This window comes from Cibotium barometz, chromosome 25 (assembly GCF_041138505.1).
Source record: "Cibotium barometz isolate CiBa-2024 chromosome 25, ASM4113850v1, whole genome shotgun sequence".
NCBI lineage: Eukaryota > Viridiplantae > Streptophyta > Polypodiopsida > Cyatheales > Cibotiaceae > Cibotium > Cibotium barometz.
In genome coordinates this window covers 48850563-48875370 of record NC_141070.1, presented here as the reverse complement: position 1 = coordinate 48875370, position 24808 = coordinate 48850563, and the positions used below count along the sequence as shown (strand labels likewise).

Sequence of the window (24808 nt, the reverse complement as noted above, 5' to 3'; positions counted from 1 at the left end):
CACAATGGAAAGGACCTAACAAGATCAAAGCCAATTTTGGTAGTAGCAAGATTTCTTCGCGAAGATAGCCTACACTTAATTCCTTTACTGGATAAAAGGTGAGAGTTTGGCAAGTTGAGACCAATTCAATGGAACAACTATATCTTTGGTTGCATTATTTGTTCCACAGTATGACTTATTTCTTGTAAATTTAACCATTGACTTAGATAATCCTACATAGTTCAATCCCACTTTCAATAAGGTTCCAAAACCAATACAATTTTTTACCGCATGGCATATGTTTTGATTGGTTGTCCAGTTCTTTTCCACACATTACATCGTTAAAATTTTCATCAACGTGGGCTACTGGTCATCTGGCTACCGTAACTAGTCCAAAAAAGTGTCTTGCATTGGTTATTATCGATGATGTTGGAATGAATTCTTGCCCTTGTAGTTATTACATCAATGATGTTGGAATGAATTCTTGCCCTTGTGGTGGTGTATTATCTCACATGGTGGGTTGGGGTCTAATTGACTCTAGCCCTTGGTCTTCCCTCATCCCCCAGCCAGTTGTTGGCCTCCGTCCACGTGCTGCACCTCCACTCCGTGTATGGGACTCAAAGTAGGCATACCATGGATACACATTTATGTCATTCTACTTTCAACTTCATGTAATTGCCTCCATTGAAGGCTCCTCAATTGCTGCTACAGCATAAAATCATTTTTCAATCCCACAAGGGTACTCTTGTTCAATTACATACACGTGACTCCAGGCTCTGAAGTGGGGGCAGGGGGATTTCAAAATTTCATCTTGAATAAAGGTCCACAACAGATAAGTATACGGCACTACAACTAAATGATATTCGTGGCACCCAAATTGCAGCCCAACTATGCATTTACAAACACTCAAAAACCACTCTGATACATGATACAGCTTACTTGGTTGCTGCAATTAGCTTCTGGATTTCAAGACAAATTACAGCTTAGCTTGTTTTTATGCACACGAGAGCTGTGCCTTCCCAAGGGCAAGCAAGCACATAAGAGTCTGCTCAGTTCAACCATAGAAAGAGGTTTCCCTATCCATCTTCCTGTAACTCCCCTACTTTCATGACTGGTTTGCATGTAAAGCACTGTTCAAATCCTTGCGAGAAAACCAATAGGCAGTTTACCATTGCATAAGTGATCTAACCCTTCGAAGACACTCTGGCTCTTTCATTTTAAATAAGCATCTGATTCCATGGCAAGAACATGACTTTCAGCTATACATTTCAGGGGCTATTTAGGTGTCAGAAGCCTGGCTAGCTCATCCACCGGAAGCCCTCCCATTCGAGGTACATCTACTGTAGGTGACTGGAAAGCTCGCTTTGCTGATTTCTTGTGTCTTTTTAAATTCTGGAATCTGCCAAGTTGAATTTGCAAATCGCTGTCTGGCCTTTTCTTCATCTCTTCTTTTTTGATTTGCAGCTTGCTCAATAGTCTTCGTGTATATACAGGTCCAATAGGGGCTACCTGTGCTAGTTCTCCTGCTTTCTTGACAACGGAATCACTGTCCATATCTGCCTCATCAAGTTCAATTGCCATTCCAGATGCAATTGCATGATCCCACAGAGCATCCACACGCACAACCACATAATTAGCTTGAACCCCCTCCAGCAGACTGTTGATAAGCTCACCATCTTGCGCAGCCTTACCGGCCAAATCATCTAGGGCATCCTTATTACCCTCCACTTTCTGTAAAGAAAATTCCAAGGGTACAGCTGCCTCTGGTACCATCTCTTCATCCAGATCTCGTTGTTGAATGAGATTAGATTTCACAGATCTGCTTGATTCCCCTGAAGGAGTATCTGGCGCTGTATTGGCAGATGCATCATCACCCAAAACCTTGATTTCACTTTCGAGGATACTAAGATCAGAGCATCCTAGATCACAGGAAGTTGATGTCTTTGCAGCTACCAGATCAGGATTCTCTGTCAAACTTACACCTCCATCTGGAGGCTGCATAACAACATCTAAAGAAGCCTTTGCTTTCCCTTTCCACATCAAGATGTGCTCTTTGTCAAAAGAAAGCAGAACACAAGGTACTAGATCCTACATCAGAAATAAAACATATCAGATTTCTTGTAGAGGCCAAACTTAAAACTATGTGAATCTTCAAAGTCCATGAGCAGCTGGTATAGAGGCAGGTATCAGAGGCAGCTAAAAGAAGACTAACACTAACATAGGGCATAAAGCACTCATTTGATTCATGTAAAGATCCATGTATAAAAAGGGTTTGGGATTGTCTTCAAATTACTCTCAATTTTGCCCCAATTTTTTTATAGTCGCTTGGATTCAACCCTTGACAGTCGATGCGCACCAAGTCATCCACTTTAAAAGCATTTCTTACATCCTCCACAAGAGTCAAGTACACCCCATTTTTACCTGCCAACAAGCACGAATTCAAAAATGGTACATATCTCTGAGCAAAAAAAGATATCTCAATAATTTTGAAAAATCTTATATATTTGAATAATGATAAATAAACCGATCTATTACTGATTAGTATATTTTAACAGCAAATTTAATTATTAGATTGACATCCTATCAAAATATTTTTTTACAAACGATTAGGTAATATACATATTATTAATTTATTTACTATCCTATACAGACTCATTGAAGAAAAATTAGATAAACTTGTGAAGATTTTTCTTTTGAGTTTATTAATAAAGATATCAATAAAATATATAATCTTTTAAACATTTTATAGCAATAAATGAATTGTTTGAAATTTTGCACGTTGATTTCTCTCTCTCTCTCTCTCTCTCTCTCTCTCTCTCTCTCTCATGTACCTAGCTTGCACATTGGTTCGACTTTCCAGCCTAGCAGGCGTAGCCTATCTGCTTCCTCCTTTGTCAAACCTTCTGGAGCTTGTTGGATCAGCTTAGGGTACACAGGCGTGACTGGTTTCCAAAGCATGAGAGGAATTTTTGGACGATCTTTGTAGTTGTAATTACGCCCTCGAAAAAGATACAAAACACCCCCAGTCCGATAAATAATCTTTCCCCCTGTTTTGTGCTGTAGCAACGACATTACCACTTAGCAGCAGCACTCAGAATGATGACCTTGACCTTAAGTTCCTACAGCTCTGAGAGAAACAGAGAGAGAGAGAGAGAGAGAGAGAGAGAGAGAGAAGACAGAAGGGCAGAAAAGGCCCATGAGACCAATGATGATACAGTATGTGTGAGTATTCTGGAAGGGATGCATAGGGCATCCCCTTTCACCTGAACAAAGCATAACGAAAATGAAAAAGAGAGACGAAGAGAACAAACCTCAATGTGAAGGCACACATTGTCCATGTCAACTGTGGGCACGCCTATGCATCTGACTTTGCAGACTCTCCTTCTTTTCCAGTGACTGTGAATCAAGTCCAGCATGTTATGGGTCAATCCATCCCTACCTGTGTAGCCATTTTGGATTAGTCCCCGATTATCTGAGTAATCATTTTTATTTGGTTAATTTTTAAAAAAAATGTTGGCCAGTTTATCCATGGATATGTTTACACTAGTGGACTCTTAAGTGGTACAATCCCTGGAGTCTAGGTGTGTTAATTTGTATGAGGAAGTTTTATGCGAGTCAGCCCATTGGTTTTGTGCTGCCTAGTCAAGAAGACAAAGTGTGCTAGTATGGTCCTCAAGCTTGGTTCGTGAAAATCCATGCATACTTGATTACCCAAGGCTTTCTAAATAGTCCGTCAGAGAGTACCCTCTAAGTCAAGAAGGACAGGGAGGATTTGATTGTGATCATCCTTTATGTGGATGGCATGTTGCTTACAAAGTCAAGTGAAAACAAAATTGTGACATTCAAGGCTCATTTAGAATCGATTTCAGATCTCGGGCCATTGCATTTTCAGGTATACAGTTTATACACAAGGATGATGACATTGTTTGATGCAAGTGAGCCGGATATGGCTCCCCCCTTACGAACAAGGATGACTAGTTGAAAGGACCCAACTATGCCCATCGGAAGCTTCAAATGCGGATCTGGTTCATCCACAAGGGTTTGTTCTCTCCTCTATGTTTTGTGTCCTTTAATCTTCCAAACTCCAAGCTTCTTACCTTAATCCCCCAGGGCTACTTGTTGCTTTATTTATGTCCTCTGCTGCTTAGCATCTTTAATTATCCAACATCCTAGCTCTCTCCCTCTTCTCTGCTCTCTCTGTCTCAATATTTAACCATCAGTCCCAGCAACATCTTCTTATTCAATTGGCCAATAGCAGCTTCGAATTAGCCCTCCCTCCTCTCATGTAACTCCAAAAACTCATTTTTGTCCTCGAATTCCCCCGCTATTGTGCATCCAAATTAGCAACATCATATACTTGCTATTTTGAATTACCAATTTCCTGCCCCTTCCCCACAAACTGGTAGTGCCTCCCCATTTTGCCAAGTGAAATGCCTCCATGTATAGATATGGGATCTAGGTAAAGAGGGTCTGTTGTTCCACACATTCGCTCTTATAGAATATCCATTCTCCATCCACCTTCTTGTGAGAGGGAGCCTGCACTTATCCTCACCAAGCGTCCTCCGTACTATGATGTGATTTCTTGATCTTTGCAGTGCCAAGTCACATCCACTCAGTTGGATTTTGATGGTCTTAGCTCCCTACTATTGGAGGAAGAGTCTGTTCTCATTTCACAGGGTAAGTTAAAGGTGTCAATCAACAGTTTTGACCAGGCACTTTCCTCAATTCAGAAGAAAGGTCAGAGTCGTTACTTCTCTTGCGGGAAAAGAGGACATCTCTCCGAGGATTGTTTATCCAAGAAGGACAAGACCAAGGGCAAGGCTTCATCTCAAAGAAAGGCAAAGACACGACACAGGATAGTGATACAGATTCTAGTACCACTTCTAGGGCTCCTAGGGCACTTCCAGCTCAGGAGAACCCAGATGGTGTACTTCTCTAGTACACATGCAGTTCCCCCCCATGTGCTTCCAGCCAGAGGAGGCTTATAGGCAGGAGAGGGGACTGATTACAGCTCCACTCACTGGTGCATGGGGACCGTAATTCGGAGTTCCAAGCATTAGACATTTAGCAAGACATGGTTATCTTTTGTATAGCAGAGAATATGAACTGGATCTATTCCGAGTTCATTGTTTGAGGCTTTTGGGACGTGATGTGTTCACCACCCACTGTTGGGGATTATGGGCGCGGTGTGTCGAGCAGCTCATCATCTATTCTTAGAGTTCACTGCACACTTGTGAAAGAGTGCATAGAGTGAAAGCAAAGGGGCACTAGAATGTGCTGAACAGAGAGTGCAAGAGAGAGAGAGAGATATGGAGCAAACTATGCTGAATATACTGAAGCAAGACAGTCCCAAGCAAGAGACACTACAAGTCTCATAAGTGAGGGAGCAAATATGTACAAGACTGAATGAATGATGAGAGGCTAGCACCCACTATTTATAGTAGAGGTAAGCTGGCTGATTGGAGCTGCAAATATGGCCGACTAGAGCTACTGGACAGGCTGACTGTAAAATGCCAGAAAAGCTAGGAAAAATCCCAGAAAAATACTAGAGAAAGGGGTGGCCAACCCACAAGGAAGGGCCTTGCAAAAGGGACCAAATGGGCATCATAAATGAGCAGAATCTAGGGATGAATGTGCTAACATCCCCTCACAGCACTAGATGCTGAACAAACTCCGAGAATCCGAAGATGAGCCAAGGAAGCCTGAGAAACCGGCTTGGTGAACAAATCTACAACATTCTCCGCGGAAGGACAATACTCCAAACGCAAATCTCCAGCAAGAACCCATTCACGAACATAGTGATACTGAATCTCAACGTGTTTCGTACGAGCATGAAACACAAGGTTCTTGGCGATGGCGATGCAACTCTGATTGTCACACCAAAGAAGAGTAGGACAGCCGAGCTCCTCCAATAATCTCCGCAACCATATCGCCTCACATGCAGCATAACAAACTGCACGGTACTCCGCCTTGGCTGCTTTTTACTGCTCCAAGAAATGGATCCTGACCCAATTGGCCATAATAGATGCCAAAGTCCATAGTACCACGCAAGTACCGAAGAACTCTGAGAGCACACCACCAATGCTGCTGATGGGGTTTGGATGAGAAAGAACTCAATAAACTGACTGCGAATATGTCCAATCGGGAGTAGGTCAACCATACCAAACAACCGACGAGAACCCGATACTGTCCCTGATCAATCCTTGAAGAAGCATCAAGTGAAGAAAGCTTCTCACCAATATCCATAGGAGAAGATACTGGTTTGCATCCAGTCATCTGAAATCTGTCGAGAATCTCCCGTGTGTACTTCTACTAAGAGAAGAAAATGCCCTTCGAGGTCTGCCAAATCTCAAAGCCGAGAAAATAATGCAAGAGGCAAAGATCCGTCATCTCAAACTCTATCTCCAAAGCATCCATAACAAAATGGATCCTCACAGAATAAGAACCTGTAAAGATGAGGTCATCAACATAGACCACAATGATAACAATCAACCCCCTCTCAAGGAGGATATAAGGGTTCGAATCTCCATGAGAACGACGCAGGCCGAGCTTCTAAAAGAACTCATCAATCCGCTGGTACCAAGCCCGCGGAGCCTCCTTCAGACCATATAAAGCCTTCTTTAGCCGGTACACATGATCCTGAACAACAAACCTAGGCAGCTGATCAACATAAACCTCGTGTAAGCTCTCCATTCAAGAAAGCCAACTTGACGTCCATCTGGAAAACGGGCCATCTATGATGACCTGCAAGAGCAAGAACGGTGCAAATGGTAGTCATCCGGGCCGTCGAAGCGAAGGTCTCATCGAAGTCGACACCACGGCGCTAAGCATAACCCTTGGCAACCAACCTCGCCTTGTGCTTGTCCAAGCTGCCATCAGCTCGGAACTTCGATTTGAGGATCCAACGCACACCAATCACCTTACGCTTTGCTGCAGTGGCCGTGGCACCAAAATCCAAGTGCCATTCCGTTCGATAGCATCCAGCTCTGCCTGCATAGCACGATGCCAAGGCTCATGTGAAAAAGCCTCGTCCACAGAAGTGGGATCAAAAGGACCATTAATGATAGAGGACATAAGGGCAGAATTAACAAACATGTTGCTCTCATGAATTTGTTTCCCTGTAACTCTAGAAGAACGCCGGAGAGAACCAAGCGGTGGAGCAGAAGGAAGCTAACGTAACCCAGAATCACGAACTGTCTGATAATACCATCTAGGCACAAATCTGCTCGAACTCGCCGTAACAAAAGCAGCTGGAGGAGGAGTAGGAGAAGGAGGCGGAGACGGAGACGGAGGTGGAGGAAGAAGAAGCTCACCACCCCCCTCTGAAGATGTAGGAGTCTCGTCGAACACCACATCATGGCTCACAACAACTTTGCCGGCCTGAGGATCATAAAGACGATATGCCTTGGACACAGTGCTTTATCCGAGAAAAGTCATGCGCTGAGACTTCGAGCCTAACTTGGAGTGATGCTCCTTAGACACATGAACATACGTCGTACACCCAAATATCCGGAAATCAACAACGGAGGGCTTCTCATCATGGAAAGCCTCATTATGGAGGTTTATCTGGAAGAGCAACAGCAGGAGACCTGTTCTGAATGTAGACAGCAGTGAAAGCCGCCTCAACCTAGAAACGTCGAGGTAATGAAGAATGCTCAAGCATAGCACGGGCCATCTCCATAATGGTCCTATTCTTCCTCTCAGCAACTCCATTCTGTGATGGAGTATATGATGAAGAAAGTTGTCTCCGAATGCCATGGGTCTTGCAATATTGCTTAAACTCCTGGGATGTAAACTCACCCCCTCCGTCGTCCTGAGAGCCTTGACCGGTGACCGGTCTCTTTTCCCACCTCAGCTCTCCAATCACAGAAGTGCTGAAAAGTCTCATCCTTGGTCTTCAGAAAGAAAACCCAAGTATATGTGGTAAAATCATCCACCATCATGAGCATATACAACGCCTTACTCAAAGACGCGGTACTCATAGGACCACATAAATCTGCATGAATGAGAGCAAGTGATGTCGAAGATCTGTGTGTCGCCTTCTTCAGAAAGGCGGCTCGATGTTGCTGTTAGAAGTCATCTCCTGTCTAGATTTATACACCAGGGCCTTTGTTGTGGGTGTGCCCGCCCTTATTAGGTGTTTTATCATTTTATCTCACTCCCCGCATTTTTCCCCTATTTTTTCCCATTTTTCTATGGCTTGGGAGGCAGCCCATGTGCTGGCCGACTGCTGAACTAGTCCACGACTGCATCTGGGAGGTGGCCGACTGCTGATGATCTGGCCGACTGGAGATGTGTGCTGGTCGTGGAGTTCTCAGGCCAGTCAGCTGCCTACAGCAGGCCGACTGCACATGTGGGGGCATATAAATAGGCCCCCACCCCCATACCACTCAGTGTATCATATTCGGGATCTTCTTGTGTATATCAGAGCAGAGTTACACGCCTACATCTCTCTCTCTCTTGTGCTGTTTTTCTGCATGCGTTTTTTGCTCTTGAGTTCCCAGATCTGGTCATCATCTCCGCTGCGTATTCTGACATGGTATCAGAGCCCTAGGCTCTAGATAGGTCTTGGGATTTGTGTGAGCAAGAGGGGGACTGTTTTGTGGCTGATTGGTGGACTATTTTGGACTGTTCGGGAAGAGGAGAAGCAAGAGGAAGGCGGGCTGATTTGCTGGACAGCCACTTGCAGGTTTTATTCCTTCTTTGTTCCCACCCACCCACCCTTTTCAGAGTACATCCCCGCAATGGCAGATCTGTTTGAGATGGCCGAGAGACATGTGAAGATCCCGACAGTCCCCACGTTCCCAGTGGACCGTCAGTTGGACGGGAGCAACTACGGCATATGGAAGGAATCTGTTCTGGAGTCTTACGACCTCGCCGATTTCGTCGTTGTTGGTGTTCCACGGCCGGAGTTGAGGAAGGGGAGTTACCGTCGACCCGAAAGGACCGGGAGGCCCAGACACAGATGTGGGATCGTGTCAACGCCAGGGCCCGTTCGTTTATTTTCCTCAACTGCACACCACAGGTAATCAATCATGTAAAGCACATGACGCTGGCCAGAGGTATATGGCAGCATTTGGCCTCACTTTACAACAGGGTATCGCCTATGAAGAGGATTTCCTTGGAAGTACAGATGCGGGTTATGAGCCCTGCAAAGTCGTTGACGATGCGGGAGCATATTAACAAGCTGCAGGCTCTTCAGCAGGAAGTTCTTCAGGCTGGGAAGGAGATATCGTCAGACGACATGGCCATAACATTGCTGTCGCACTTGCCCTCTTCGTACTCAGCATTTTACTCGTCTTTGATTACCAGTGTGGCAGGCTCAGCACCATCACGTGGGGGGAGCTTGTGCCCATGGTCTTGGACCAAGAGGAACGATTCACGAACCCTCCTCAGGGTGGAGGTTCGGAGGCCTTAACTGGCCAACGGTCGAAAGGCCGTAACTCGGGTAAAGGGAAGGCTTCATCAGAGAAGTCTTCTGAGAAGAAGTCCGATGCTGACCGTGAGAAACTGAAGGCAGAGAGGACCTGTAATGATTGTGGCGAGAAAGGCCACTATTGGAGGCAGTGTCCCAAGCGGAAGACCGAGAAGGGTGACGATTCCTCAGCAGCAATCATGAAGACCCTAGCTTTTGTGCACCTGGAGGTGATGGACACCAATGTTTCATTTTCTTCAGGCAGGGAGGAGATTGGAGGACTCTCTGCAACGGATACTCGGGAGTGGATTCTCGATAGTGGTGCTTCCAGGCACATGACTCCTTCCTGTTCCGGTTTACAGGATCTCTGCAGGCTTTCTGGTCATATTCTTACTGGGGATACGTCCACTATCCCAGTTCACAGTGAGGGCAGGATGGAGATAGTTCCCGATGGCAGAGGGGAGAAGCATTCCTCCCAGGTGTTGTAGGTTCCGGCACTTGGTTTTCATCTGTTGTCAGTGCATCAGGTTTGCAAGACTGGCATACGGTTGGAGTTTGATGAGCATTTTGTTGCTCTCCGGGACAAAGCAACAGGCCAGGTGGTTTGGGAAGGCGGAGTGGAGAATGGAGTTTACAGGCTTTCAGCACTCTCTCTCCCAGGTCCTCAAGTTTGTGATGAGTGGCAGTCTGGTAATGGCCACTTAAGTGTGGATATGCTGCAGGTGCGGGCTTTCCAAGACCAGATGGTGGATAGCTTACAAGTAGATGGCAGCGGTTGGCAGGAACTTTCTAGTACTGATGTTGGTAGTTCTTGTGTTCGTCAGTCAGAGGAAGCTGAACAGGTCACTTATGCTCTGATGTCTCGTAGTATTCGGGACATAGAACTTCCAGTAGTTGAGGATGTTCTTTCCACGGGGACCTTTCGGAAAGCCAGGCAGGTGGCAGGTGCTTACTTGCAGAAAGAGGTGGTTTCTCCAGGCTTTGTGGTTCCGGATTCAGAGGGGGTGGTTGACAGGTTTCATCAGGTTTCCAGGACTTGTTTGTGCACCGTAACAGGTGCTGATCCTTGTGAGCAGTGTGATGTCTCTGTGACTCAGAAGCTGTATGGTTCATTGCTCTGGTTGAAGGACACCAGTTTGGACAGGAGCTTCCTGATGAGGCGGTTGAGCTCATGGTTGCAGATGTCTCTTTGGGAGGCAGGATTGCGTTTCCTGTGGTTTCTGCGGCATGCGAAGGATCAGGGACTCTTGTACACAGGAGGGGGATTGTTGGATGGAGTCCGACTCCACGGTTGGAGTGACTCAGTTTGGGGAGGAGATCCGGACACGAGGGGATCTACTTCAGGCCCAAGAGCAGTTTTACGGAGCAGTTGGAGACAGTCATCTTTTGCCTTGTCGAGAACAGAGGCAGAGTACCGGGCTGTTTGTGATGCTGTTTGTGAGGTGGTGAAGATGCAGAGGTTGCATGGCAGGTTTGGGCTTCCACTGGCAGAACCCATGGTCATCCAGAGGCACTTTGTTCGTGAAAAGATCGTTGCTGATGACATCTTGCTGGAGTTCTGTTCGACGGAGGACAGTACGGTGGACCTCTTCACGAAGTCGCTATCTCAGGATTTGCTCAGGCGGCACCCCAGCTCCCAGTGGTTGGTTACACAGCCAAGAGCTGAGAGGGGGTGTTAGAAGTCATCTCCTGTCTAGATTTATACACTAGGGTCTTTGTTGTGGGTATGCCCGCCCTTATCAGGTGTTTTATCATTTTTCCTCACTCCCCGCATTTTTCCCCTATTTTTTTCCATTTTTCTGTGGCTTGGGAGGCAGCCCATGTGCTGGCCGACTGCTGAACTGGTCCACGATTGCATCTGGGAGGTGGCCAACTGCTGATGATCTGGCCGACTGGAGATGTGTGCTGGTCGTGGAGTTCTCAGGGCCAGTCGGCTGCCTACAGCAGGCCGACTGCACATGTGGGGGCATATAAATAGGCCCCCACCCCCATACCACTCAGTGTATCATATTCGGGATCTTCTTGTGTATATCAGAGCAGAGTTACACGCCTACATCTCTCTCTCTCGTGTTGTTTTTCTGCATGCGTTTTTTGCTCTTGAGTTCCCAGATCTGGTCATCATCTCCGCTGCATATTCTGACAGTTGCTTTCCTTGTAAACAAGAGGAACAAGTAGAAGACGGAGCCTCGATGGTCGGTAATCCCTCAACCAACCCATCCTTCGAAGCTCGCTACAGAAGCTGATAACTCAAATGGCCAAACCGAGCATGCCAAAGAGCAGAAGAAAAACCAAAAGAAAGCAAAGCGGTCAACTTGTAGAGACCACTATCTTGGACTCCCTGAGCCAAGATGCTACCAGTCGCCTTATCACGAATGGTAATCTCATAACGAGAAAAGATCACCTCTGTACCCTGAGCTGTAAGATCACTCACTGACAAAAGGTTAAAAGCCAAATCTGAAATATACAGAACGTCAGAGAAGTACCTTTAGAACGGAAGATGGGGATAGTGTCATGTCCAATGTCCATGCACTGGCACAGAAGAATCACCAGAGTGATCTCGCCAGACCTGGCAGTGAAGTCCTCGAACCAATCTCGATGGGGATCATATGAGCAGTAGCACCGCCATCAACAATCCAAGACTGTGACTGAGAAGTCACAAGAGCAAGTATACGCCGAGTACCTGCTAAGAGAAGGATGCCATCATCCTTCTTGGGCTGAGACACCGCCGTAGAATAAGAGTTCTTTGTTGCTTCATCACCACACGCTTCTTCTTATGACATTGGGGTGACTTGTGACCCTTCTTGCCACAATAATGACATTCAATGTCCTTATTCTTTGAAAATTTGTTGTCTTTATCCTTGTCGGAAGAAAATGCGTCAATCATTCGACTACCAAATATCAATATGTGCCTGAGTCGCACCACCGGAAGCAAGGGTGGGAGGGGTGGCATTGGCCGGTGTAACAAGCCAATCCCAAAGATCCACGCCACGCAAGGCTGATTTCACCTTCACCTTCCATAGGGTGTAGTTGGAACCATCCAACTTTGCAGACTCAGAGAACTTATGAAGAGAAGTCGGTGCAGCCAGCACAAAAGCTTGGGCTCAATCTCAAGAAAAAATGCACAAACTCTGAAGTAGAAGTGTCCTCCACAGGTACCAAGAGTGCCACCAAAGCCTGCAACACCAAAGACCCCCTCTGCAAAGGAGCAAGCCCACTCGAGAGGAAAACGCAGCACAGAAGGCTGCTGTCCTGAAGAAAACAGGCCGCCAAAGTCCCAAACTCTACGTGGAAAAGAAAACGCTGGTCAACAAGTACCTGATGGCTGAGTTGATGAAGCCTATCTGAAAGCAAAGCGACCAGCAGGTTCAGTCCAGAAACGCAATGTAGTAAAGGGCTGCAGATCTGTGAGAAAACGCAGAGAAGAAGGTGCTGAAAACAGGGCTGAATCTGGGGCAGCAACAAAGAGGTTGCTAAACCGGGAGCGATGATACCATGAAAGAGTGCACAGAGCGGAAGCAAAGGGGCACTAAAATGTGCTGAACAGAGAGTGCAAGAGAGAGAGAGAGATGGAGCAAACTATGCTGAATATAGTGAAGCAAAACAGTCCCAAGCAAGAGACATGTAATATGCGGAAGCTTCGGAGAAGGATCGGTACTTCAAAACTCAGAAATCAGCACTCTTTTCGCGACGGAATTAACGCACAAACTGAAAGGAGATGTGCAGAAAATAGAGAGAGAAGGGGGAGATGGAGAGGACACAGTATTGGGTCCCAATTACCCTCTGTAGGGCCCCCACCACGGATGGTGTATTTGCTTTATTAGAATGATGTAAATCTGAAAACAAATACAGAAAACTTGACCTTTTCTTGGCTGGAAAATCCTGCCCTTGACCTTCAGTCTTTCACCCCTTTGCGTTAGCAACTTCTTGGCTGTCCTGGCCCTTGTTTGCTTGGAGCACTTGGTGAATTATGAGATGGCTTCATTGATTCTAAGCTGGAGTATTTATACTCCCTTTATCATTCAGTCGGCCAGCTTCATAAAGCCCCACGACTAGGTATTTTAGCAATTATGTGCTTTCACACTATGCAATATGCTGCCCACTCTGCGCATGCCTGCTGGAACAGTACCAGGCTGCTGGGCACATCTGCGCATGGGTGTGGGACTGCCCCTACACCTGGCCAACCTGCTGGGTAGGGTTTCTAACCCTGTCGGCTGCCTGTCCAGCAGCATTAAAGTTGGCCGACAGCCCTTCCAGCCCATGCCATGGTTGGTGGGCACAGCTTGGGCCCTCCTGGCCCCTTGGGGGTGGTTCACCATCCCAGGTCCTGCACCTTCTGTACAGAAATGTCTACGTGGCATCCAAGTGCGGGATGCACGTGACATCCCCTTCTGCTTAACTTGACGGAAGCTGCATAGCCTCCAAATAATCCGTCAATAATGCCGGATAGTCTTCGAAGAATTCTTTGTCGAGCCATACCGCTTCATGAGTTCCTCGGTCCTGAAACTTCGTGAGAAACTGTCGTAGTCTTCGGCCTGAGCCATGCTTGAAACGGTGCAGAAGGATCTGTTCTGGAACCATTACTTCTGCTTCATCAATTATGTCTGGTTCCGCTTCATCTTTGACCTCTGAAGGGGGTGGACCTGCATATGGCTTTAACCAACTGACATGAAATACATCGTGCATAGTCCAACTCGGAGGTAGCTTTAACTGCATAGACACTTCATTAATCTTTTTCCGGATGGGAAATGGTCCGAAGCTCCTGAAAGACAACTTTGGGCATCGCTTGCCCACTTGCTTCAATCTTTGCTTCATAATCCGAAGATACACCCAATCCCCTTCCGAAAACTTCATGTCCCTTTGGTCTTTATTGGCCTGTCGAGTGTAGGCCTCTTGCGCTTTAGCCAATCTGTCTTTAACGGACTCTAGGATCTCCTGGTAAGACTCCGTCACTCTGTTCGCCTCCGGTACTGAAGACGAAGTCCTGGTTAACAAGGACTGGAAAGGCCTTCCAAACGCTGCCTCATATGGAGTCCTGCCAATAGCTGAAGAAAAAGAGTCATTCAAAACAGCTTGAACTAAAGGCAAAAACGATTCCCACTTACCTTGCTGATCGTGGACATAACACTTCAGCACATCAAAGGCCAACTGGTTGTATATCTCTGTCTGGCCATCTGTCTGTGGGTGGAATGCAATAGAAAATAATAGAAAAATATGCTTATTTTTAAGGGATAATAGAAAATATGCTAGAGAAAAAAGAATTCAACTTAGTACCAAAATTATCAAACAATGCCCTCCAAAAATGACTGGTAAACTTGGCATCTCGGTCTGACACTATGGTCCTAGGAATCCCGCCAATCGGGTACCAATGCCGAATGAATAGCTGAGCAACATCCTCGGCGGTCACATTGGCCCTGCAAGGAATAAGCATAACAAATTTGCTGAACCTATCAACAATAGTTAAACACTGCGTATTACGCTTACTCGGACTGGGAGGCAGATTTGTGACAAAGTCCATTGAAATGTCCTGGAAAGGACCCTCAGGAATTGGCAAAGGCTGTAACAACCCTATCTTCTTTCCACGAGGAGCTTTCACCTTTTGACAAATGTCACAGCGTTGTACATATGTAAACACATCACGCCTCATCTTTGGCCAATAGTATTGCCGTTCTAATTTCTCCAGAGTCGAATTCATGCCCCTATGACCACCTGTAATGGCGTCATGGGCATCATGGAGAAGAGCTGCCCGGAATGATTTCATGACACATAGTCGGCCTTTGTAGAAAAGCGAACCATCGCGTATCAGAAAATGGCATGGTCCTGTGGCATCCAATGCCTCTTCCCACTGTGTACCGAATTCCTTGGAATCCGCGTACGTGTGCTTCATGTCTTCTAGTCCTGTACCAACAAGGTTAAGTCTAGTGGTCTGAATCGCAGATACTTGTCCCTTCTTGCTCAAAGCATCGGCCACTGGATTGGCCTTTCCTGGAAGGTACTCAATCATACCACCGAACTGCTGGAATATCTGACTCTAGCGGTGTTGTCGATCACTCCACTGTGCACTTGGCATCGTCTGAATCCAACGCAATGCCTGATGGTCAGTGCGAACCTTGAAGTCACGGCCATACAGGAAATGTTTCCAATGTTTCAAGGCCTGAATAACTGCTAGGAGTTCACGATCATAGACTGAGTAGTTCTTTTCGGCGGGCAGTAACTTACGAGACATGTAAGCTACTGGATGACCATTCTGTTGCAATACACCTCCAATTGCGATGTTACTCGCATCGGTAATCACTTGAAATGGTTCGTCCCACGAGGCAAGGGCTAAACAAGGCGCTTCTGACAAAGCCACCTTGAGGTTCTGGAATGCCTCCAACGCTCGTGGAGTCATTCGAATCTTTTGCCTTCTTGTTTTCACTCCCTTTAGCAGATCGGTAAGGTCTGCCGAGAGATCAGAAAACTTGTCAATGTGGGTGGAATATGCCTGGCATATACCCACAAATGATCTAATGTCATAAGCGGTCTGAGGTACTTCCCAGTTAACAATCTTGGCCACTTTAGCCGGATCCAGTCGAATGCCTTCAGCACTAATTATATATCCCAAGTAATGTACCTGGAACAGATAAAATTCTGACTTCTTTTCATTGACATAGAGCTCGTTGCTTTCCAGCAACTGAAGGACTTTCTCCACATCAATGTCATGCTGCTCAACTGTAGCTGAAAATATGAGTATGTCGTCCAGAAATATGAACACACACTCTCCAATCAACTCCCGGAAAATACGCATCATCATGCGGTTAAATGTAGCTGGGGCATTCGTCAAACCAAATGGCATGACCACAAATTCATAGTGGGCCCGTTCTATACGGAAGGCTGTTTTGGGGATGTCCCCCTCTACAATCCGTACCTGGTGGTACCCACTCTTTAAATCCAATTTAGAGAACACCTTAGCTCCATTCAGCCTCTCGAGAATATCGTCAATTCGAGGCATCGGGAATATGCTCTTGATAGTCAGCTTGTTGAGTGCACGATAATCGACACACAACCGAGAAGACCCATATTTCTTCTTGACAAACAAGATCGGTGCTGCAAATGGCGACACGCTTGGGCGGATGAAGCCAGCTTGCAACAATTCTTGGAGTTGGCGGTCCAACTCCGATTCCATTGCCTTAGAAAGGCGATACGGAAACTTGCTCGGGGGTTCCGAGCCTGGGAGGAGGTCAATCTTGTGATCCTCCGGTCTGGACGGGGGGAGCTGGGGAGGGAGACTGCCCCGAAGAAAAATCTTCTGGAACTTTTCATGGAGAACCGAGTACTTCTCGGAAGCACTGGCCACCGTCTGGGCTGTCTGGATGTAAATCATCGCACACTGTGCACCTTTCCTGACTGCTCGCTTAGCCTGCAAGTGGCTTATGAGCGGAAAGTTTGGAATACCTGGCTCACACTTAATGGTCACTGGGATGTTTGACACATTCCGATCGATCTGGAACGTGTGCTTGTCCCACTTGACATCAGGAAGAAACTTGTGAAACCACTGGATACCCAAAATTATGTCTGCTCCTACAAGAGGGGCAACCATAAAGTCACGCACAAACTCTATGCCCTGAATCACTAACTTAGCACCTAGAGCTTCATACTTGACGCTTCTTGTCATACCTGTGCTAAAACCCTCAACCTATTTGTCCACCGGAGTCAGCTCGAAACGGGCACGCCTAGCGGCCTGTTCCGTGACCACATCCTCCGTGCTGCCGCTGTCAAACAAGACGACGACTCTCTGGCCACCTATGTAGCCAAAGGACTTGAGCAATTCGTTGCGCTCATACTCCTGGTCATGGACGCCCTTCTGCTTATCTTCGAGCTCCCGGCTAATAATTGCTCCAACTGAAGCACCGGGGGTTGAAGAACTAGGGGTAGCCGCTGGGGTCTGTGTGGGAGTTGTGCTCACCACGGAAGCTGTGGAGGCGGCGGCGGCCTTTGGAGGCTTCTTCGGACAATCCCGAGAAGTATGTCCTTTTGTGTGACAAAAGAAACATCTACCCTCCTCCTTGTACTGAGAAAGCTCCTCAGCACTCAACTTGCCACCTGTCTTGCCTGCCTCCGCTTTCTGGTCTGGAGTAAGCTTAGACGCATTGTTCGAGTTCTTGGAGCCAGAGGCTCCCGGGCTCTGTCCTGGGGAAGACCCCGTCTGGTTCTGGCTTTTGCCCCCCGAGGCGTTAGCCTTGGGAGAAGCCGGCTGGGAAGTCTTGGGCTTGCCACCATTGTGTTTCATTTCTGCACTCTGCGCAAGCGAGAGTGCGTCCTCAAAGGTGGCTGGCCTAAACATACGCACCTCCCATTGGATTTGCGTGTCCAGGCCATACAAAAACTGCCCTTTCTTGTCCGTATCAAATAAGCCTAATTGCAGACACAAGGTCGAAATTTTATTGGCAAACTGAAGGACTGGTTGCGCGTTCTGACGCGCTCCCCTGAACTCGTCTTCGAGTCGCTCAAGGTAGTGGGGCGGTAGAAACCGTTGCTTAAGGTCGCGGACGAACTCGTCCCACACATAAGCTGCCATACCTGCTCTGGTGTGGGCATGAGCCCACTAAGTCCACCAAGGAATGGCCTCACCTTCCAAGTACCAACTAGCTAAGATCACTTTGTCAGTATCTGTTTCCTAACTGCGGCAAAGTAAGCTTCAAATTGATGTAACTATGAATAAAGAGTAGTGGGATCGAGTTTACCATTATACTTACTGAAATTCATTTTCTCGGGAAAATGATTCGAGGGCGCCGCCGGTGTCAATCTGGCGTCCAAAGCTCTGAGGTAACGCTCGTGTTCCACTCGTCGCATGGCGTCGTCTTCTCGTTGTCGAATCTCCAATGCACACATCTGCATCTCAAGCAAGGAGCTTGGCTGCGGCTGTGACCCCGTGAGAGGGTCCGTGTGACAAGGATCTGGTATCTGGGATATGGAAGGAGAGGGAGGAGGAGATGGAAAACGCGACGCTGGAGAGCGAGAACGCTCCTCCAGAGCCAAAATCCGCGCCTTCTGCTCATCCAACTTGGTTGTCTGGTCTGCGATTGCTCGCATCATCTGCTGGAACATGTCTGTGACACTCAAGCCGGGTGCCCTAGCTGGGCTGCCTGGTGCACTCTGGTCCCATGGTTTTGGTTCTCTCTCGTCGCCGAAACTCGCCATAGCGGGAAAATGCAATTCCTTTCCGGAACGCAATCTGACCATCCACTATCTGTGTGGGAGACTTCCAGAGGCTTCCGGAGGCTAAAAACCAACCGTCCTTCGAGGGACAGGAGTCACTCCGAAAGGGGTAGTCCACCGGCGTCTAAAAACCAACCACACGAGCGAAAAAATTTTCTGGTTTTCTTTGCTGAATCTTTGTCCTTGAAGTAGGCTCTGATACCACTGTAATATGCGGAAGCTTCGGAGAAGGATCGGTACTTCAAAACTCAGAAATCAGCACTCTTTTCGCGACGGAATTAACGCACAAACTGAAAGGAGATGTGCAAAAAATAGAGAGAGAAGGGGGAGATGGAGAGGACACAGTATTGGGTCCCAATTACCCTCTGTAGGGCCCCCACCACGGATGGTGTATTTGCTTTATTAGAATGATGTAAATCTGAAAACAAATACAGAAAACTTGACCTTTTCTTGGCTGGAAAATCCTGCCCTTGACCTTCAGTCATTCACCCCTTTGCGTTAGCAACTTCTTGGCTGTCCTGGCCCTTGTTTGCTTGGAGCACTTGGTGAATTATGAGATGGCTTCATTGATTCTAAGCTGGAGTATTTATACTCCCTTTATCATTCAGTCGGCCAGCTTCATAAAGCCCCACGACTAGGTATTTTAGCAATTATGTGCTTTCACACTATGCAATATGCTGCCCACTCTGCGCATGCCTGCTGGAACAGTACCAGGCTGCTGGGCACATCTGCGCATGGGTGTGGGACTGCCCCTACACCTGGCCGACCTGCTGGGTAGGGTTTCTAACCCTGTCGGCTGCCTGTCCAACCAGCAGCATTAAAGCTGGCCGACAGCCCTTCCAGCCCATGCCATGGCTGGTGGGCACAGCTTGGGCCCTCCTGGCCCCTTGGGGGTGGTTCTACACCTCCCCCATGCCCACACTAAGGGTGCAACTCTTCGCACTGGGGTAGCCCTATGGGCTGGCCCCATCTCTACATGCAAACCTATATGCCCACAGAGGTCTGGCATCCAGTTGCAAACTAGACACACAGAACATCTGACATCATTCCAGAGGGAGACTCACAGCGCGGACTGGCACTGTTTCATGTGCAGGACAGTGCACACCTGACCTTGGACTCATGTGCAGGACAATGCACACGTGACCTCGGACGACTGAGATGGATCCCTGGCTGACTCGTCCCGGACTGGGCTCACATGGGACCAGTTCACCATCCCAGGTCCTGCACCTTCTGTACAGAAATGTCTACGTGGCATCCAAGTGCGGGATGCACGTGACAAGACACTACAAGTCTCATAAGTGAGGGAGAAAATATGTACAAGACTGAATGAATGATGAGAGGCCAGCACCCACTATTTATAGTAGAGGTAAGCTGGCCGACTGGAGCTGCAAATATGGCCAACTAGAGCTACTGGACAGGCCGACTGGAAAATGCCAGAAAAGCTGGGAAAAATCCCAGAAAAATACTAGAAAAAGGGGTGGCCAGCCCACAAGCAAGGGCCATGCAAAAGCGACCAAATGGGCACCATAAATGAGCAGAATCTGGGGATGAATGTGCTAACAACTTGTGTGGGAATTCGTGGCCAAACAAAGTTCCTTGTTGTTCGTGGTGGCATTCTGTTTTGAGGATATAGGTTGGTAGGTGCTCTCTCCAAGATGATTCCAGTATTCGCGGTACTGGAGGGTCCATGGTTGCATCTTCATCGGCTTATCTTCTTCCGACTCTTGCACACTATGAACTGCAGAGGGAGTGTTAGAATTTATGCATCTCTGTGTAATTCGGCTGTACCATTTATTGAACGTTTATTGTATTTCTCCTTTATTTAGTAGGTTGTGAGCTGGTCAGCCTGCTTTAGTGCAGTCGGCCAGGTCATGCATGCACTATATAAGGAGTTCCCCCATTTCTCACTTTATTCATCCAATCCCTTGCACAAGTTCAACATTCTCTTGCTGGCCAATTGCCATTGTAAAGCTTCAAGCTAATATAAAAGGTGATTTTGTCCACAAGCTCTGTCTACAATCTCTCGTCTTGTTTATGCTTTGGCCTGTACATTCTCCAACATTGTCCACTATGCTGACTGCTAGCCTGACCTTAGAGGGATTCTTCTGCATGCTCCCGAGCCTTGCTAGTGCCCTAAGCCTACTGTTTATCTGCTGCCCAAAGCAGGGATTAGCCTGGAGATCAGCCATGTCCATGTGTGCACATGACACTTGCCTTTCACATGCTTGAATGGATGAAGAATGACCATTGACCTCCCTTTACATAGGGATTTGATGGCAGCTCTTTATATCGTGATTTGATGGCAAGTCGTATGCTGGTTGGCCAGCCCTTTTCAGGTCCCAAAATATCATCAAACATATTCATATTGTGCCCAATGTATGTCTGAACCATTGATGCATGTCCTGGGCACTTTGGGTGCGTGTTGTGATGCCAAAACTACTCCAATCTGCCCATATACCACCTCTAACCTTACCCTTTAGGTGGCTGCAAGTAAGATGCATGCTCACATAGCACCGGATTAACATGTGCACATGACAGAGGCGGCCCCACAAGAACCAAATGTGGCCTTAACCCTCACCAACTTGGCTACACCTCCCCACACTCCCCATGTCTTACCAGCCCTTCACTCCAAAACACTCACATTATGCTTCATATAACTTAATCTTAACCTCTTACCACTCCCCATGGCCTACCAACCCTTTACTCCAAAACACTCACAGTATGATTCATATAGTTTAATCTTAACCTCTCACCACTTCTAACTTTTATAACATTTTTCACCGCCTCATTGACCTCTCAGACAATCATATTTCCATGATATAAAACACAAGCATTCAACTACTACTTTGCAACAGGCAAAATCCATGGCTGGGCAAACAAAGCCTGCACTATGCATAGTTTAGTAGAGTTCCAAACCATACCAAGATTGAGTTGACGGCGTTCACTCTGGCATTTCTCCACAAGATATACAATCTCCTCCTTTGTCAAAGGCTCTCCGATGATCTCCTCCCTTGACTTCGATGGATTTGGGCCTTGGCCTTCGGGATAAGGACCTGGGTCTTGAACAAACTTAATTCCTTTCTTTCCTCTTGGTGGTGGATTGAAAGAATCGAACTCTGGCAGCTTCTTCTTGCTTTGCTTCAGAGGCGCACGCCCGGTCCACGGTCTATCCATCGTGGTGGGCCCGAATGGAGAATATGGGGGCTCCCGGTAGCGTATGATTGGTGCTTTCGGGGTCTCTGAATAGCTGTACTGAAATTCAAAAGGGAGATCTGGTAGACTGTGGTTATGCCAACTTGCACTTCTATCGCTGTCTCCACCATCAGAAGACCCAGAGACAGCAGTGTTCACACCCATGCAAGGGATTGCAGAAGAGCTATTGTTAGAGTTAGTCCCTGATGCTGGCTGATTGGATTTCATGCCATGGGGGAACCTTGCACCAGAGCTAAAACTAGTAGCCACATCATCTTCAGCATCTGAAGGGATGGACAAGACATTATCTGCATCATCGTCAGTATCTGAATCGGTCCAGTCAAATTCAACATTCTCCACCGGCTCTACAGAATTTTCAGTGTGTGACTTTCGAAAACCAAGCTGACTTGTACCCTCATCTTCTTCCAGCTCCAGTAAGCCACGCATCTCACTGCCCTCCTTATTCTTGAACCATGGTTCGGTTTGTTTAGCTCTTCCACTGGACTTCAAGACACGAGTACTCCCTCTTCCAGCCTGTGGATCAGGCTTTAAGTCTTTTGGGTTCCTGCCAAGAACTGATGATCGAGAGGGGCTGGACCGAGAACCAATAGAAGTAGCTATGCGCCGGACTGACAGATTAGCATTCCCTTTTCTGATTGAGATATGCGACTTAGAAGCTGATGAGTACCCTCTGTCGGCTTCCCAGGGTACAGGAGGGGAACTAGTAAATAGGTTAATAGGTGCAGTCCCTGCTTTCTGGTCTCCTCCTGCATTTTCTTTTCCTTTTGTAGAAGACCTCCCTTTTCCAAGGTCACTTTGCCTTTCCTCTGCATAAGTCATTGAAGAAAATCTTCCTTCTTCATACTGGATTTGCCTGTTCTTTCTGGCATCGTTCCTGTAGGCCTCCTCAACAGAAGTTTGAAGGCTGAAGGCTGTATTCCTTGCACCTTGCATGTCTTTTCTTGAAGGTTTCCAAACACTATTGGCTGGTGCCATGTTACCTTGGTGTCCCCGAACTGCATGTGAAGGATTTTGTGAAGGTGATGGGGCATCATTATCTCTTGTTCCCTCATCATTCAGGCCTTCAATGAAGCTACTCCGTTGAGATAAACTATCTTTCTTCTTAAAGTTTGACAATATTTCCTCCAGCTTGGATGTAAAGATGGACCCCTTTTGAGGATTGCCGTCACCAACAGAGCGCTCTTGCTGGGAGTTCTGGAAGCTAAGCTGGGAGTTTTGAACTCTCTGCTTCAGACCTCTACTGTATGATGGTGTTTGTCTGCTAAACTTTGAAGAAGCATCTGCTTCCTCTGCAGACAAAAAGGGTGCAGCAGCACCATTGTTGGAAGAAAGCCGAAATATGTCTGGTTCTGTGACACGTTCAAATACGGAGAACTTATTGTGGAGTCGCGAAGGTTGATTCTGAGATAGTGAAGAAACTATACGGTTAGAAACCCTAGTCTGCTGCTTGTCAGGTGACCAGGAGTTTCTAGGTTGACTCTGAGACGAGAAGGAAGCCCTATGCTGATTCTGAGATGAAAAGGAGTCCCTGTGCTGATTTTGAGATGGCCAGAAAGCTGTGTGCTGATGCTCAGATGACCAGGAAGCCCTGGTTTGATGCTTTTCAGGTGACCACGAAGCCATATTCTGCTTCTTCTGAGGTAACCGAGAAACCTGATCCTGCGACGTCCAGGAAACCCTGGCCCTTGCAGGTGGCTCCGCAAGCTCCTGCACATTCCCCCTTGCAAAATTCGCTGCCTTCTGAGTCGCACTTCTTCCACCTCCAAACCGCCTGACTTCTGATCTTCCATCGCCATCGCTGTCTCCTTCTTCGTCGGAATCCAATGGAAAGCTTCTTGCCCCGACTACCACAACCCTTCTGTTGTGTTTCATGCGGTGCTGCCCTGTCCGAGAGACAAGGAATCTCGGATTGGAGACTGATGCAGAGAAAGTAAGCGGACATCCTGCTGCTGGTGATGAGGGATGGAGTGGCGAGTAAAGAGCTACATTTGGAGAAGCTCGTCTCCCAGGGAAATCGAAAGAGGAGGGAGAGCAGAAGACAGGAGTTGCGGGGCATGTGACAGTCATGGACTGTCTGCGCTGTAGCCAGGAGGGGAAGGAAGCTGTCGCTGGAAAGGATTCTGAAGGAGTGGACTGAACTTCCAGGTTCCTCTTCAGTTTAGCTTCCCCCCTCAAAGATGGTGTATTCCAAAGATATTTATTTATCTTGAAAGTTATATAGATAACTTAAAGAATTTAAGATGGCCTGCCTTTTTGTACTTAATGTTAGGGATACTATGTAAAATAAAGCAAACAATGTTTTGGAAATGGACTAAAGAAAAATGAGATTATATTAGAAGAGGAGTTTTTACAAGGCGTATGGTGGATGGGATTGGAAAAAGGATTGTGATGTAGAGTTTGATATTGAGGTGGTTGAGTGATTGGCTGGATGGGTAGGCTTACAAGAAGTGGTGAAGGGGGAGGGGGGCTGGGAAGTTGCAGGGGGCAGTGAATGACAGGTTGAATCGGGTGTAGCAGGATGAAGTTTACAAGGAGAGTGCTAATTCGTTTGGTGTGAGCATGTAGAGAATTGAAAGATCTGACCAGTAAGAGTAGTTGGTTCCAAATTTTGCATTGATGCTCTTATTATTTGTCCATATGTGGTCTATAGTTGATTGGTGCAATGTGGTTGGTGTTGTGATATGTGGTCAATAGTTAATTGGTGCAATGTGGTAAGCTGCAATGCAAGCTTCTTGTGAGGCACTTACAAAAAAAGTACGGAGAAATTAAGCATTGAAGAGACTTACAGATGCCAAATCCATTGAGGTTGGACCATCTGCAATGGTCAATTGCTCGAAGTAACAACGAAAAATTTATAGACGATATTGATGGCTAAGCACAACTAAAAATCTTCAAAAAGAAAACGATCTAAAAATCCATCTAATAAACTCTACTCTCTCTCTCTCTCTCTCTCTCTCTCTCTCTCTCTCTCTCTCTCTCACACACACACACACACACACACTTTGC

General features: G+C 47.0%; 1 protein-coding gene across 1 annotated transcript; it reads right to left on the bottom strand.

The window, feature by feature from the left end:
• Positions 1 to 775: 775 nt before the first annotated feature.
• LOC147624670 (uncharacterized) lies at positions 776 to 24028 on the bottom strand. The gene is made up of 5 exons (XM_086819695.1): positions 21511 to 24028; positions 3291 to 3418; positions 2811 to 3036; positions 2273 to 2400; positions 776 to 2067 (listed from the first exon to the last, which is right to left on the bottom strand). The coding sequence occupies exons 1-5, from the start codon at positions 23867 to 23869 to the stop codon at positions 1255 to 1257; spliced, it is 3654 nt and encodes a 1217-aa protein (XP_086675821.1). The 5' UTR covers positions 23870 to 24028; the 3' UTR covers positions 776 to 1254.
• Positions 24029 to 24808: the final 780 nt, after the last annotated feature.

Excerpts from the sequence above, each read along its gene's own strand:
- LOC147624670 (XM_086819695.1), bottom strand. The coding sequence starts at position 23,869 with ATGACTGTCACATGCCCCGCAACTCCTGTCTTCTGCTCTCCCTCCTCT. Across the intron at positions 2,401-2,810 it reads CGAACCAATGTGCAAGCTAG|GTAAAAATGGGGTGTACTTG; the intron begins GTACATGAGAGA and ends GCTTGTTGGCAG. Across the intron at positions 2,068-2,272 it reads AAATTGGGGCAAAATTGAGA|GATCTAGTACCTTGTGTTCT; the intron begins GTAATTTGAAGA and ends TTTCTGATGTAG.